At 42.1% G+C, this 14,444-nt stretch overlaps 2 protein-coding genes across 2 annotated transcripts; one reads left to right on the forward strand and one right to left on the reverse strand.

Moving 5' to 3' along the window:
- The first annotated feature begins 142 nt into the window (after positions 1–142).
- On the forward strand, positions 143–5,190 carry LOC116805826 (splicing factor 1). The gene is made up of 6 exons (XM_032740387.2): positions 143–675; positions 744–1,396; positions 1,522–1,653; positions 2,381–2,456; positions 3,654–3,806; positions 3,863–5,190. Exons 1-6 carry the CDS (start codon positions 494–496, stop codon positions 5,058–5,060), a joined length of 2,394 nt encoding a protein of 797 aa, XP_032596278.2. The 5' UTR covers positions 143–493; the 3' UTR covers positions 5,061–5,190.
- LOC6568401 (peroxiredoxin-2) lies at positions 5,141–6,319 on the reverse strand. Its single transcript, XM_001994859.3, has 4 exons — positions 6,149–6,319; positions 5,998–6,055; positions 5,794–5,935; positions 5,141–5,717 (listed from the first exon to the last, which is right to left on the reverse strand). Exons 1-4 carry the CDS (start codon positions 6,179–6,181, stop codon positions 5,255–5,257), a joined length of 696 nt encoding a protein of 231 aa, XP_001994895.1. The 5' UTR covers positions 6,182–6,319; the 3' UTR covers positions 5,141–5,254.
- Between the last annotated feature and the right edge of the window lie 8,125 nt (positions 6,320–14,444).

Raw genomic sequence — 14,444 nt, forward strand, 5'->3', positions numbered from 1 at the left:
TATGAAATGTGCAAGTTATTAAATTTGGTATGAAGCAGCCGCAATATTTATAGTTTAGTTTGTTTAGTTTTTTTGTGCGCTATAAATATGTCGAGTGAAGCACTCCTCGATTCATCGTTATAGTTTTCACAACCCTAACGCTAATAACAACCCTGTTTTAATATGTACGTCTGTGCGTAAGATTTTCGCCGAAAACCAACTTCCACAATTATTGGTTTTTGTTTGTAATAACGCGCTTCATATGTGGAATTTGTGAAAAATACTTGACCAAAACAAGTAACATTGCAAACAAGTAAACGTTAGCATAAGTTTGCAGCTAAACGTTGCATTCAACTGTCAAAGTTTGCCACGAAATTGTACTTTGCAAGTGTATTGGTGGCATTGGTATTGGTGAGCGTGTCTTTGTGGCATGGTGATAATTTGTAATTTTATGTAAACCGTACATAAAACTGTGTCACATTGTCTAACTAACAATATAAATAGTCGCATCACAATGAGTGCAACGCCACCAGAGTTGCTGCAACTATCGGTGCCCGATGGGGCAGGCAGAGAGAAAGAAGCCAACGGCGGCAACGACAACGATTATCGAAGTCGTGGCGCCGACAAGGAACGTTCCCGTTCCAGGGATCGAGGCAGGGACAAGGACAAGGATAGGGAACGCGAGAAGAAGCGCAGGTGAGTGTATTAAAGAGAAACAAGTAATTCCCCGTTGCCAATCAAGTAATTCATTTATTAATTTCCAGAGATCGTGATCGTGGCAGCAAGGATCGCGAGAGTCGTCGCCGCGACAGTCGCGAGCGTGACAGGGATAGAGATCGTGACCGCGACCGGGAGCGTGAACGGGATCGGGATTCCCGTTCGCATCGCAGTCGCTCGCGCAACCACGATGACCCGGACAGGCGTAAGAAACGCTCGCGCAGCAAGGATCGGGATCGCAGACGCGATCGGGATCGCGACTCGCGGTCCAGACGCAGTGGTTCGCGTGGCGGCGGAGGAGCTCGTGGGGATGATTACGATCGCAGTAGTCGCAGGCGTCGCTCGAACAGTCGCAGCTATGACAGGCGTCGCAATGAACGCAGCAACGAATCGCATCGGAATAGCCGCGAACGGAGCAGTCGGGAGCGCAGCAGTCGGGAACGCGCCTATGTGAATCCATTTGACACGAGCAATCGGAACTCTCTGCATGAGCCGGAGTCACGCATACCGTCGCTTTTTGAGCGTCACCATCAGCAGCCGCAGCTGGAGTCCATTCGGGAGGAGAATAATTCACGTTTTGATCTCTCACAGACCATACAGGATCTGATGAGCAATGTGGGCGGCAACAAGAGTTTTGCAGCACTATTCAGCAGTCAGAACAGCAATGATTCAATAAGCAATGGTTTTTACGAGAACTCAAGTATGTGTTTTATTGATTCACAAGTAATTAATATTATTATTATCATTAATATTAATATTATTATTATTATTAATATTAATATTAATATTAATATTAATATTATTATTATTATTATTTTCTCTCAGTGGATGCGGCTGAGCGCAAGCGAAAGCGAAAGTCTCGTTGGGGCGGCACCGAAAAGGACAAGACATTTATACCGGGCATGCCGACAATTTTACCGTCAACACTGGATCCGGCCCAGCAGGAGGCCTACTTAGGTATTTCAGTTGAATCCTTAGTAATTAGTAGTTAGTATGTAACTAAGTTAGAGTTAAGCCTAGCCATAAGTCTAATGACAACTAATGAGCAAAACGAACACAGCCACAAAATAGTCGCGGGGAGATCACAGAGATCCCAAAGAGATCACAGTAAGCGTTACAGTTACACCCATCCACAGTTTAGACGTCCAATTCAGACGGCCGGGACGTGTGCGAGCACAAGCGTAAACCAACAACAAAATTGCATTGAGCAAACAATAATAATTTCTCGTTCTCTTTTTGAAGGGATTCCGGCGTGTGACACTAAACGACACGAGTTCCAAGCAGGCTTTGATAATATAACCTTATCGTATAGCCCAAGAGAAATCCATGAACCAAACTAATCAACAACCAAATCAATCGAACAATAATCAATCTTAATTAATTGTAACGCTCACAAATTTTCAGTTAGTTTAGGCACGCGTCGGCGCTGTCGTCTGTAAAATGGAAACACAAATAGAGAAAATATGTTACGGTCTCCCCATAGCCCCATCACTTAATGATATATATCAATACATATATATATATATATATATATAAATATATATATATATATATATATATGCAACATATATAACTGTTTCTCCAATTCTCTCTTTCTCTCGTACAGCAATTAGCATTTAACATTTACTAATATCGAGGTTGCGCTCGATTTTCTTTCTTCTTCTCTAACGACTTCTAATTACAGTTCAATTTCAAATCGAGGAGATTAGCCGCAAGCTGCGCACAGGCGATTTGGGCATCACGCAGACACCGGAAGAAAGGTTTGAAACTGTTTATTCTCACACCACACTCTCATAATCTTCCCCCAAGAAACCAAAGTGAGCTTGATTCCGGATATGGATTCCGGATTTATGATCTGTGGAATCACACAACACGTTCAACGTCATGGTGATATGTGTACACGTTTACTGCAGCAGCCTGCCTGCTCACTCAAGACAAGAAACAAAAATACTTGTTTTTATTTTTAACTTTATATCAATTCCAAATCCTTGCTTATGTATTGAAATATTTTTAATTTTATTTTGAACACAGTGGTCGCTCGCATTTAATGAAGAGTATGTTTATGTTATCTTCATTATATGCATAATTAAATATACTAGTTAATAATAATTTATCTTTGTAAAAAGTAAGTTCTAAAAATTAGAATCATTTTCAAATTCGAAAAGAGCGGCCACTGTTTATTTTTTGTTTACCATCTTTTCATCATTTAATGTTCGCGATTGTAAATGCTTTTAAATTTCGGTAAAAATAATTTGTAGTTTAACGACCTTGCTCCACGGTTCAAAGGTCATTCACACAATCTGCTGATTGCACCTGTCGGTTGTCGGTAATGAAATAATGAAGGGGGCTATTTGAAGGGGAAAACTTAACGTATGGTGTTCTCTTTGTAGGCAACATTCTTATTTATTAATTTCGTTTATTAACTAATGCTAGTCTTAATTAATAATGTTAAACTTTTGAAGGGTTATCGTTTGGTGCGAGACTGCGTTTTAGATTCGGCGACCGAGAAGTGTAAGCGTCTGGCTGGCAATAATCAAATCAGATTTTACATTATAATAATGCCATTTCTTCTCTTCCACAAAGCCGTGAGCGTCCCATACTTAAATGCACGCTTTTGCAGAAATATGAGGCACTTTTACAGAAGGGTGCTCCCAAGCAACAGCAGACCCAGCCACAAACTGAAATCCAATCAAATTATTGAATGAATTAATCAAAATTCTTCTTTTCTTAATTCACCAGCGAATTTTTCTAATTAAAACTTGCTAATGATGCTAATGATTAATGAATGACAATTTGCAAATTATTACAGGATCTATGACATAATCGATATTAAATACAATACAATAATGTAGTACATACAATAAGATTTCATTAAGTTTAGCCAGTTGTATACCGTGCCTCACTGAACACATCCATTTCAAAGCCGCCATCTTCTCGTTTGTTTCATTCATTCCCAGATCACCCTCACCGGAGCCCATTTACAGTTCTGATGGCAAGCGTTTGAATACGCGCGAGTTTCGCTATCGCAAGCGCCTGGAGGAGCAGCGTCATCAGCTGATTGTCAAGATGCAAGCTGTTAATCCTGAATTCAAGCCTCCAGCTGATTATAAGTAAGTCGCTAGCCGACAACTATATGCATTCCAATGCTAATCTCTTTCTATTGTAGGCCTCCGGTTACGCGCGTCAGCGACAAGGTGCTGATTCCGCAGGAGCAACATCCAGACATTAACTTTGTCGGCCTGCTGATTGGACCACGTGGCAATACGCTGAAGGCCATGGAGAAAGACACCGGGGCCAAGATCATTATTCGCGGCAAGGGATCGGTGAAGGAGGGCAAAGTCGGCCGCAAAGATGGTCAGCCGTTGCCTGGTGAAGATGAGCCGCTGCACGCGTTCATCACAGCTCCCAATCCCGAGGCGGTTCGCAAGGCCGTCGACAAGATCAAGGACGTCATTCGGCAGGGCATTGAGGTGCCCGAGGGCCACAACGATCTGCGGCGCATGCAGCTCCGCGAACTTGCTCAGCTCAATGGCACGTTGCGCGAGAATGACATTCAGCGCTGCACCTGCGGCTCAACGGACCACAAGTCCTGGCAGTGTCCCGATAAGCCGATCATCACCAACACCATTGTGTGCACCTCATGCGGCGGCACTGGTCACTTGACCAAGGATTGTCGAAACAAGCGTCCGGGCTCCGGTGCACCGGGCATGGCCTGTGAGGATTCCCAGAACAAGATCGATGAGGAGTACATGAGTTTGATGGCAGAGCTGGGTGAGGGCCCCCCGCCGTCAGCCTCCAAGCCCGAGGCACCAGTTGCCCCACAGCTGCATCGCGCCACCTACAGCATCTTCGATAAGAAGCCATCCCAGATGCAGGCCATACAATCGCCGACAAGCGCCTCGCCGCGGGATCATCAGCGTGAGATGGGCGGTAGTAGTAATGGTGGTGGTAATAGTGGTGGTGGCGGCGGCGTTGGTGGCGGTGGCTGGGGAGGACCACCGCATGAGCATCAAATGGGCATGGATCACGGCATGGGCATGGATCATGGCATGGGCATGTCGCCATATGTCCCAGCACCGTCAGTGACGCAGGCACCGCCACCGATGCCGCCACCATTGATGCCCTGGATGAGTGCACCGCAGCCGCCACCGCCGGCCGCCGAGTCCATGAATCCGCCCATACCGGGTACATTGCCGCCGCTAATACCGCCGCCGCCTGGTACCAGTGCACCACCAATGCCACCGTGGGCCAGTGGCTATCCAGGCTGGGGCACAGGCTATGCACCGCCGCCACCACCGCCGTGTGCGCCACCACCTTCACTGGGCTTGTCACAGCCGCCACCGCCTCCGCCGCCATCCAATTGATCTTTACTGCATGGTCCACACAATACTTACTTTTAGTCTCTGACACTTCTATAATCCTAAAATCCAAAACCTCAATTAACCATGTAACTACGTAATTTGTATTTTATGCTTTAAAGGATTGACAAAATAATTTGTGGCGTTTTTTTGTTGGGGTCTCTGTTTGAGTTGAATGTTGAAGGTTTTTAATGGCAGTCTTAGCCATGCTTGCTGAAGTATTGCTTGGATTCATCCACATCGGGCTTGATGGTAGCCGGGTTAGTCTTTGGATTCCAGTTGGCTGGGCACACCTCGCCGTGCTCTTCGACAAACTGGAAGGCCTTGATTAGACGCAACACCTCATCGACGGATCGGCCCACGGGCAAATCGTTGATCGAGTACTGACGCAAGACACCTTTCGGATCAATGATGAATGTGCCGCGCAGCGAGATGCCTTCGTTGTCGAGCAGCACATCATAATCAGCGGATATCTTCTTGGTAATGTCCGAAAGCAATGGATATTTCAGCTTGCCAACGCCGCCATTCTTGCGATCTACATTGCACCAGGTCAGATGGCTAAAATGCGAGTCCACCGAGACGCCGACAACTTCGGCATTGATGTCCTGGAACTCGTTAATGCGTTCGCTAAATGCAACTATTTCCGTTGGACAAACAAAGGTGCTGTACGAATAGATTCCAAAAAAATATATATATTAAAGCAACTGTTACTAATCAGTGTACGATGATAGTGGCTTACAAGTCTAACGGGTAGAAAAACAGCACCAGATATTTGCCTCTGTAGTCTTCCAGTTTGATCTCCTGGAAGTCATTGCCGATCACAGCCAATCCCTTGAAATCTGGAGCCGGCTGTTGAACGCGCACCGCGCACAGTGGAGCAGCTGCCGAGTGGAAGGACGGAAAACTTGTGTTGAAGAATACACAAATTTGCATGCATACTTACTCTGATGCAACAGACGCGTCGTTGTCTGTTTGTATTGACCACAAACAATACCTTTGCCCTGCAATGAATGCAAATTAATCGTGTCACCACAATTACGTAATCACAATGTGCATGTTTTCGAATCTGTGCTGCACCCTTAACAAATACTTACATTACGCAGCAATGCACGTCCAATAAACGACATATTTAAGCTAATATATTTTTTTAAATGTAAGTTATGGGCAAATTAGTAACCGATTATCTGTCGTTGACCTAAGGCGAACGATGAATGACAACGAACCGGCAAGGCAGCTCATAAAATGGCAAATACAAAAACAAAACTAACGACAAAGCTTTTCGCTGGGTTGGCATCTCCACCAAAGCTATCGTCGACATATTCTTATCGAAAGCAGCATCGATAGACTGAGAATATTGAGCTCAAATTTTGATTGTGATTACCAAAAGTTTTAATCATGGTTGTAATAGAAATAAATATGTGCATATGTATGAATATTTAATTTGTGCATAAATGAGCAATGGGATTATTCTTATCGAGTTCAAAGTATATGCCGCGTGTCTTAATGCCAAGATCCGCTAAGAGATAGTTGCTTCGAATACTGCATATACTGCAAACAAAGACCTATTTTTCAAGCAAAACATAATGGAAATTGTAGCAAAATATTTATCACGCACTCCGCACCCCATACAATGGTAATGAGCCATAAAACGTTGGACAGTACACATACTTCATACATATACATATACATATATTGTTGTTGCCGCTTTGTTTCTTAATCTAGTAATGCCCAAATAGCTGATGCCTGAGCCTGAGCCTCAGCCGTATCAGCAAAAATAACAAAAGCGGTCCACACATGAACACGGCTAACAAAGCAAATCGCAGTGCAGAAGAGCATTGAGATGCTTGGCTTTGGTCTTTGGTTTGTGGTAAGAACGGTGCCAACTGGCAGAATAACAATGTTGGCCTCACTCATTCCTAATCTTGATACATTTCCATACTCGATGAAAACAATGGCAGCTGTCAAGCAACGCACTATTTTTGCATATGGAAAATGTTGGCAAAACATTTGCAGCACTTTCCAGTTGAGCAACCATTTACTGTAATTTTGCATGTACCCAAAATGGGGCCTGGAGCATTGATGACAGGTGTTCCCAATATCTGATCCTCAATTAATCAGTACCAATTGCGAAAAGTACACTGCCAAGCTTTAAAAATAAGTTTGATGGCAATCCAGAAAAATGGAATTAGCTGCATAGAGGGAATAATAATGATGCACCAGTAAATTAAGCGCTCAGTGAAGATTTTGTTTTTTGTTGTATGCATACTTAAACCTAGTTATAATTAAACAACAAAAATTTCTACCCTAGTGGGAAATTATGTGCATGAACCAGTGACATAAATGTAGGTTAATGCATTGGCTAAATGGCCAAAAGCAAACAAAGCATACTTTTAGGGGCAGAAAATAAACTTTTTCTTAGTGAATCGAGGATCCATAAGTAAAACGCTTAGTTTACTGCTATAATTTTGTTAAGTTAGTAGTTCTTGACATCATAAGTAAAGCTAAGCAATTGTATTCTGCGTGATATAAGACTTCAGGGCATGCCTTGGAGCAGCAGCCATATCCCTAGGAGACAACAGAAAGCAGTTGGGCCAATAATGCGGGAGATATCCGCACCAAGGTCGAAATTGCCAATGATGAAAGAACTAACGCAGGATGAATCTGGTTTAATGACGCTGCTATATAATATATAGAATAGATAAAGAAACTTTTAAGATACTGTTTAAATATTATAGCTACTTATGATACACAATGCGACTGTTGAATTTTTCGGACAGATTAAAATACTAAAAGATCATATTTAATGTTAAACAAAAACTTAAGTAATATTATTTAATGCTTAGGCAAAAAAAAGATCTATTTTAAAATTTGTATTCGTTAAGAAAGTTTAAGGCTTTTACTATATTAGGTTTTATTGTTCATCTGTATTACTAGTGGGAGGCTAAATAGTTTTGTGCAACTATTCGTGTAAAAGGTCATATTAGCTGTCCTTAGATTTTTTCTGCGAATTTCTTACGTACGCATACCAAACTCTGAGCCCTGCACTTATTCTGGCTGTTGAGCCTGTTGTTGAGCATACATACGTTTACCAATTAAAATGTACGTCGCTTTGTCTGCGAAGTTCGATGATCGGCGCACGCCAAAGTCTGCTCCTATCGTTTGCAATCCCCGAATGCCCGTTGGATTTGGCAGAGATTTGCATAATTTGAACAAACAGCACTTGAAGCTTAGGCATTAGCCTGCCATCTTCGCATTTGTGTTGTGTGTGTGTTTTGTTTACCTTGCGAATAAGGATCGCGTTCAGGGCTCAAGGACTGTATTGAGGCGTTGTCAACGTTCACACGCACCGGGCGGACTCAGGTGCCGCTCTGTCTCAGACCCTGCTTGCCTGCGGCCCATTGTTGAACAGATGCCGTCATATTAGCACAAATCTGCTTACCTTTTGTTGACGCTCGAGTGCCGAGATTGGCCTAGATTTCGAGGCCGGCGTGCTCTTGATTCGTGACAATTGTCACAGCACCATCGGGATTTTGGGCAGAGAGGTGAGAGAGGGCCTCGTTTTGCACCTACTTCTGCCGCAACGCGTAATCCCGATGCAAATCTAGCTAATGTGATTCATATCGTTCCAAGATATAGCTGTGTATTTCATTTTTTGTTTGCTGTTCTTTTAACACTTTGTACTGAAACTTGAGCACACTGCCAGTTAATTAAGAACAAATTTGCGGCGATCCTTTGTGGATATATTACATCTGCCTTAAGGTATCGCATTATGGCCCATTTTCCCTTTTTGCGTGAGAATCCATTTTCATTAAATGGCCCCTCCACCGGAATTCATTGTGTTCTGTTCAGAAAACAATCACTCGATAAATTCCACTGTTGCTATTTTCCATTTATTTGATTGCAAATACCTGTTAAGCTTTTAAGCAATTATTGCGTCGCATTCATTTGCACAAAGTGTGTAATAACAGTAACTGAATGCCAATTAAAGGCCTAAAGGCCGCATTAGCTTCCAAATTCAACTGTATTGCAATGATCAACTGAAATGCTCGCTTAATTGGTAAATCTGATAGACTCCAAGGTGTCCATACCACACCTGAGAATCCACTCAATCATCGGATTTATTGTGAGCTCTATAAGAAGCCTGTAAGATATGCATGTATGTATGTATATTCCCACATTTTATCCTCATTGCGCAGCTATATCATAAAGCTTTTTGCTCTTTGACAGAGCATAAAAAATGAGAATATATATATATAATATATATGTTTGTCTCAAATGCGCCATTGTGTCGTTTTTTCCTCTTTCTTTGCAGAGTTGTTGTTGAACATTAAAATGGCGTGAAAATTATTGCCATTGATTTATGTTTGCTTTACCAATTAGCATTGTTGGTTTGAATGGCTTTTGTTGTATTTGTTGTCGAGGGCCATTGCACAATTTGCGCAACAATTTGCGTACATTTATAAAAAGCGCTTTCGACCATTAATAATAATTGCTGTGATTTAAATTTTAATGGCAATCGCTGGCAAACAATTGCTCACCCAACATCATACATTGTGTTCTATGGGCGTGAAAAGACTGTGGCAAATGTATTGTATATTTGTTGTTTATATTTGTTTTATATATATGTACATCATTTTTATTTATGACAATTGGAAATTGTTTGCCTTCGATTTGCGTGCAAACAATAAACAAATGCATATGAATAATAATCCCAAATAAATGAGTGAATGTATTTCTGAAGACGAACAAAGAAAACCAACTGCAAATTGCTTTTTTTAAGCATAGTCTATAAATGCTCTAATGCTGCAGCTTATATTCAACTGCCGGCAATTTTAATTTAATTTCAATTCAATTCAAATTGCTTTCAGACATTGCACACTTTTCTGAAAGCAATCGCAACAATTCAATCACTTTGATGTTTTGATGCCCACAAAAAAGCGTCAACACCGCCGCCCATACACCATGCTATGACACGCCTCTCTACCCCCTCCCCTTAAATACGCCCAACACGACAGTTAAGCGCTATAGTCGGTACTTTTTTTTTTTTTTTTTATTTTTTCAACATCAATGCGATTGCATTCAGTGTCCCGCGCACCACACTCGACACTCGCAATGGGAGTCAGGAGCGAGCAGCATGTAATTTCTTTAATGGTTTTCCACACCTCGCCCACAGCCCAACGAGAATGCCAAAAATCATGAAAGCCAAATAAGGTGCAAAATTTATATATGTGTGCACAAAAGGTTGTTCATAGAATGTTGCGTGTGACGAAAAAGTTTCAACACTGTTCTAGTTGTTCTTTCCGGCTTGTCTATTGGAGATGCTTCACCTACGTATGAATTATCTATAGTTTTTCGACTTGGAGTATTAATTAGTTCTCAATATTCAGGATATATGAAAACAGAAATATATCTTAGAAATAAATATGCTTCCTCTAACTATGAGTTGCTTACAGTTTGTGTTGGCAAAGCAATACGAAGTTTTAGTATTTACCATTGCTCATTATCCTTATATGGTTCAAGAATCCAAAATCATAATAATCGAATACAGAAATAGCTCTTAAAAATGGTTTTTTATTTTGTCTTCTGAATATGAAGAAGACATAATGTAAATAGATGTGAAAAATGTGAGAGATGGATTTAGTTAAGCTTATTTGTGATCGTACAAAAGCAAATCAATTGATTTCCATCAATATATCGATTAACAAGGTGAAAGTACAAGATGTGTGTTAACATAGATTGCTTCCACTTGTCATAGATGTGCATACCCATCAGACCACGTCTCTGACAAACGATCTATTTTGCTAAAAGCATTTGAAATAAGTTTTTTTGTTTTTAAATTTTAGTAGAGGTACTTTGGATAAGAAGAATATGTAACTCAAATATGGGTTCACTTCATATAATATCCTCATCTCATTTAAGTTGAAAATTAACAGCAACTTGTACACATTTTAATTACATTTAGCTGGAGGGCTTTTTATTGGGCAACTTGCGTAACTACTACTACTTCAGCTACCGGTGTGCCGTGTGCTTATAATATTTGTGTGTATGGCCTAAACGCATTAAAACACTTCATTATGCCTAATCCTATGTGATAACAAAAGCCACACACACACGCATGCTCGCCCCAGCAGAACATATGGCAATGAAATACACTTGAGCAACTTTATTACCAGAGTGAATCCGGGCATGGGCTGATGAGGAGGCATTGAAAGCAATGTTGGGCGACTGCCGCCACTGAGAAGGGCTCGCTTTAATGGAACGGGCTGCATTTGCATTAGGGAATGGGAGTGGGTATGGGAATGGGAATGGGAATGGGAACGGGGTTCGCTTAACAAGTTTTATACAAATCACGGCACGTCAGAAACCATAAAGTGTATAAATACCAGACATAAACTATTTACCCTCGCCCATACCATTTATGTGCTCGTATCCTTGACATTAGGAGTGCGTGCACGTGACGGAAGGCTTTCAACCACTTTGATTTCGCGTTGTTTGCTGTAAATTTTACGCCTGATTACAGCTAGAGACCGCCTCTGATTGATAAAAATCTCACGGCCAAAATTAGGGGCGGTCTCATGCTGCTCACAAACATTTGGCATTTACATTTGTTACAGTTTGCCATGGCTGCACTTTGGCAAAGTGCACAGCTCTGATGTTTGATGTTTGGCCAACACAACGCAAACCTTCAATTGGCCACTTGGTCGGCACAACTGGGTTCATCGCGATCGGTAGCGATCTATAGCCAAATCTGAGCACATAATTATTTGGCCGGTAGTTGCATGGTTTTGATCATGATCTTGGCTTAAACCGGCGCCAGGCGACTCAGACTTGCCATAGGCACGTATTTTTAGACAGTAATAATTGTTGCCTTGCATGGAAGGGTAAACGTTAGTCTAATCTTAAGCCGATCTAATGCGCCCCAGGTAGGTATCAGAGGCATTGCTACCGGCGGACGGCCGCCGCATGGTTGCTTATTGTGTGTGTATGTGTCTGTTTTGACTACAAATTGGATTACAATTAAATTGCATTTACATACGCCGCTCCGCATGCCGCATTGTTTGGTAGCGTTGCCTCAATTAAAAATTGCCATGTTTTCAGTTTGATAAGTCTTGTCCCGTCCCGATGTCCAGCTGGGCACGTTTTGTATTGCCAGTTGAGATTCACCAGATAATTGGAACCAAGATATGCCAAACTTTAAATATGAAAAATGAACTAAACAGATGGAATAGATCAAAAATGGCTGCCTTTTCAAAACGCATCTTAAATAAATTTGAGTGTTTTGTAATTGTAATAGTAATTCGAAGCAATCCAACTTGATACACGTTCGCAGATGTTGCTGTCAAAATAGGGATATACAGAACCAACATCTTCTATAGGATGATAAAGCTAAAAAATTGACAAAAGTAGATCTGAAGGAGTGTTCGTGATTGGCTTAAAACCTGGAATCGTTTTATGCTTTATGTGACTGTTGTAATTGCTATACTCGCTAAATATTTCTGCAAGGAGGCATTTGTTAACGATGGCATGATTCCATTTCAATTCCAAAATGCCAGCCACATTACCATAGCAATAGCAGCAGTTGGGAGCTGAGCCGAGTGATTGATGATGCGATTGAACTGTGGGACGAAGACAACGCTCAGCCAGTCGGGATCGCTGCATAGCATGTTGAAGACGGACCCTCGAGGGAGATCTCCTGTTTGTGATCGGTGTAGCAAATCTTATACAAATACTGTATCGAGGGCGACAATCCGTCATATACGCAGAATATCGTGCCATTGATGATGGGTAACAGCCGTACTTGCGCATAGTTGAACCGATACACCTGAAGGATCTGGTGCAAATCGTGAATTGGATTGTGCACCTTAAGCGCTAGTAGCTGCAAGAATATCTTGGAGCTGTAATAGCCACAATACACAAAATCAACCATAAACAGATAGTTCCTCTGAGGGAACAGCTCCTTGATGTCATTGTGTCTATGGATGACGGGGCTGCAAATTGCCCTACTCGACGAGCATCGCGCACAGGTCTTCCGTGATGATCCGATTCAGCTGCTCAATCTGGCTATCACATTGCTGAATTCAGAAGGTAACCAATTAACCAGTCGATTAAAGTTTCGATGGGTTTCAGTTTACATGAAACTCGATTCACTAACTTTAAGGGCATAAACGTGTGCAATGTAACTAGTGAATGAGGCTAGAGACCTGTGTGGATATATATATTCAGCCATAATGCATCATCATTAGCCAGTAGCAATTCATGTGCTCTCTGTGATTGTGATTGTGTTGGTCTGGCTTTTAACACTCGCCCAAAAAATAATTGAATTGTTCTTCATTATTTATTTTATTATTTTGCTTGTCTCTTATTATCGGTCAGCTTATGCCGGCATTGTGGCAAGCTATTGCTGGAACTCACTATCATCGGGTCTGGGCCCATTGTTTCAATGTGCTCAGTGCTGGGTGGATGTGAAGCACTTTTGCGCCATCGCAGTCGCCATTGCCATCAACGTGGAGCGTCATAAAATACGCGAATTGCATTTGCCATTTACGATATGTACTTCTTCTTTGTTTCTGTTTTCTTTTTTTTTTCAGTCCAGCCCAGCTTTGTTATTGTGCTTCTTGGCCGGGATTTCTGTGGGTGGTGCCGCGAACCGGACGAGCTGATTCCTTTGGGGATTTTGCGCACAAAGCAGTGCCAAATTGAATGTGGGATTTGACAAAGATATAGACGCAACCCCAACTGGGTAGAGGCAAGATGGGTGTAATTTTATTGCGCTGCCTTTTATGATGTGGCGACAAATTGATATTTCCTTCAGCAGGGACTCAACGCGTCTGCAAAGGCAATTTAGATATACTCGTACCCACACTCTGGTTCACACACACACACACACACACATAAGCAGTAAGAAGTAACCGCAAATCGGCAGGACGCGCTCACTGGGCGGTCCACATCCCGCCCGCTGCGCTGTTGTTGTTATTGTTGCTGTTGCTGTTGTTGGTGTGCCTTATAAAATAATTAAGTCTTAGCTGCTGTTTGTTGTCTGTCGGCTGTTTGTTTGTTGTCTTTGTGCCTATGCGACTACGCGCATCCTAGCGGCATTAAGGACTTTAGCACGATTTTCGCAGGGTTGCTTTTGTGCGAGCCGCCGTCTCTTATCGCAAAGGATCCCTTTGCAGTTGAATTTGAAACTTTTCCTACTTATTTTCATTTTCATTCAATGCTTCATTTCTTCGTGCTCCCTTTATGCTGAAATCAACTGTAAGTTAATCGCATTAATCCGCGATCGATTTTCAAGTGGAACCTTGCTCTGCATAGTAGCTTGTGATCCTTTTGCTGCGACGCATTCAGTTGCAAAATTAGGCGGCACACAAAGGATCGCACCAAGTAGGGGTA

This window comes from Drosophila grimshawi, unplaced genomic scaffold, assembly GCF_018153295.1.
Source record: "Drosophila grimshawi isolate 15287-2541.00 unplaced genomic scaffold, ASM1815329v1 contig_311, whole genome shotgun sequence".
Taxonomy (NCBI): domain Eukaryota; kingdom Metazoa; phylum Arthropoda; class Insecta; order Diptera; family Drosophilidae; genus Drosophila; species Drosophila grimshawi.

What these genes read in the sequence shown, in the direction of transcription:
- LOC116805826 (XM_032740387.2), top strand. Translation starts at nt 494, where the DNA reads ATGAGTGCAACGCCACCAGAGTTGCTGCAACTATCGGTGCCCGATGGG. An exon ending in CCAGCAGGAGGCCTACTTAG is followed by an intron (nt 1,654 to 2,380) that starts GTATTTCAGTTG and finishes TTCTAATTACAG; the next exon opens with TTCAATTTCAAATCGAGGAG. An exon ending in ACGCAGACACCGGAAGAAAG is followed by an intron (nt 2,457 to 3,653) that starts GTTTGAAACTGT and finishes ATTCATTCCCAG; the next exon opens with ATCACCCTCACCGGAGCCCA.
- LOC6568401 (XM_001994859.3), bottom strand. Translation starts at nt 6,181, where the DNA reads ATGTCGTTTATTGGACGTGCATTGCTGCGTAAT. An exon ending in GACGCGTCTGTTGCATCAGA is followed by an intron (nt 5,936 to 5,997) that starts GTAAGTATGCAT and finishes TCCACTCGGCAG; the next exon opens with CTGCTCCACTGTGCGCGGTG. An exon ending in TTTTTCTACCCGTTAGACTT is followed by an intron (nt 5,718 to 5,793) that starts GTAAGCCACTAT and finishes CTATTCGTACAG; the next exon opens with CACCTTTGTTTGTCCAACGG.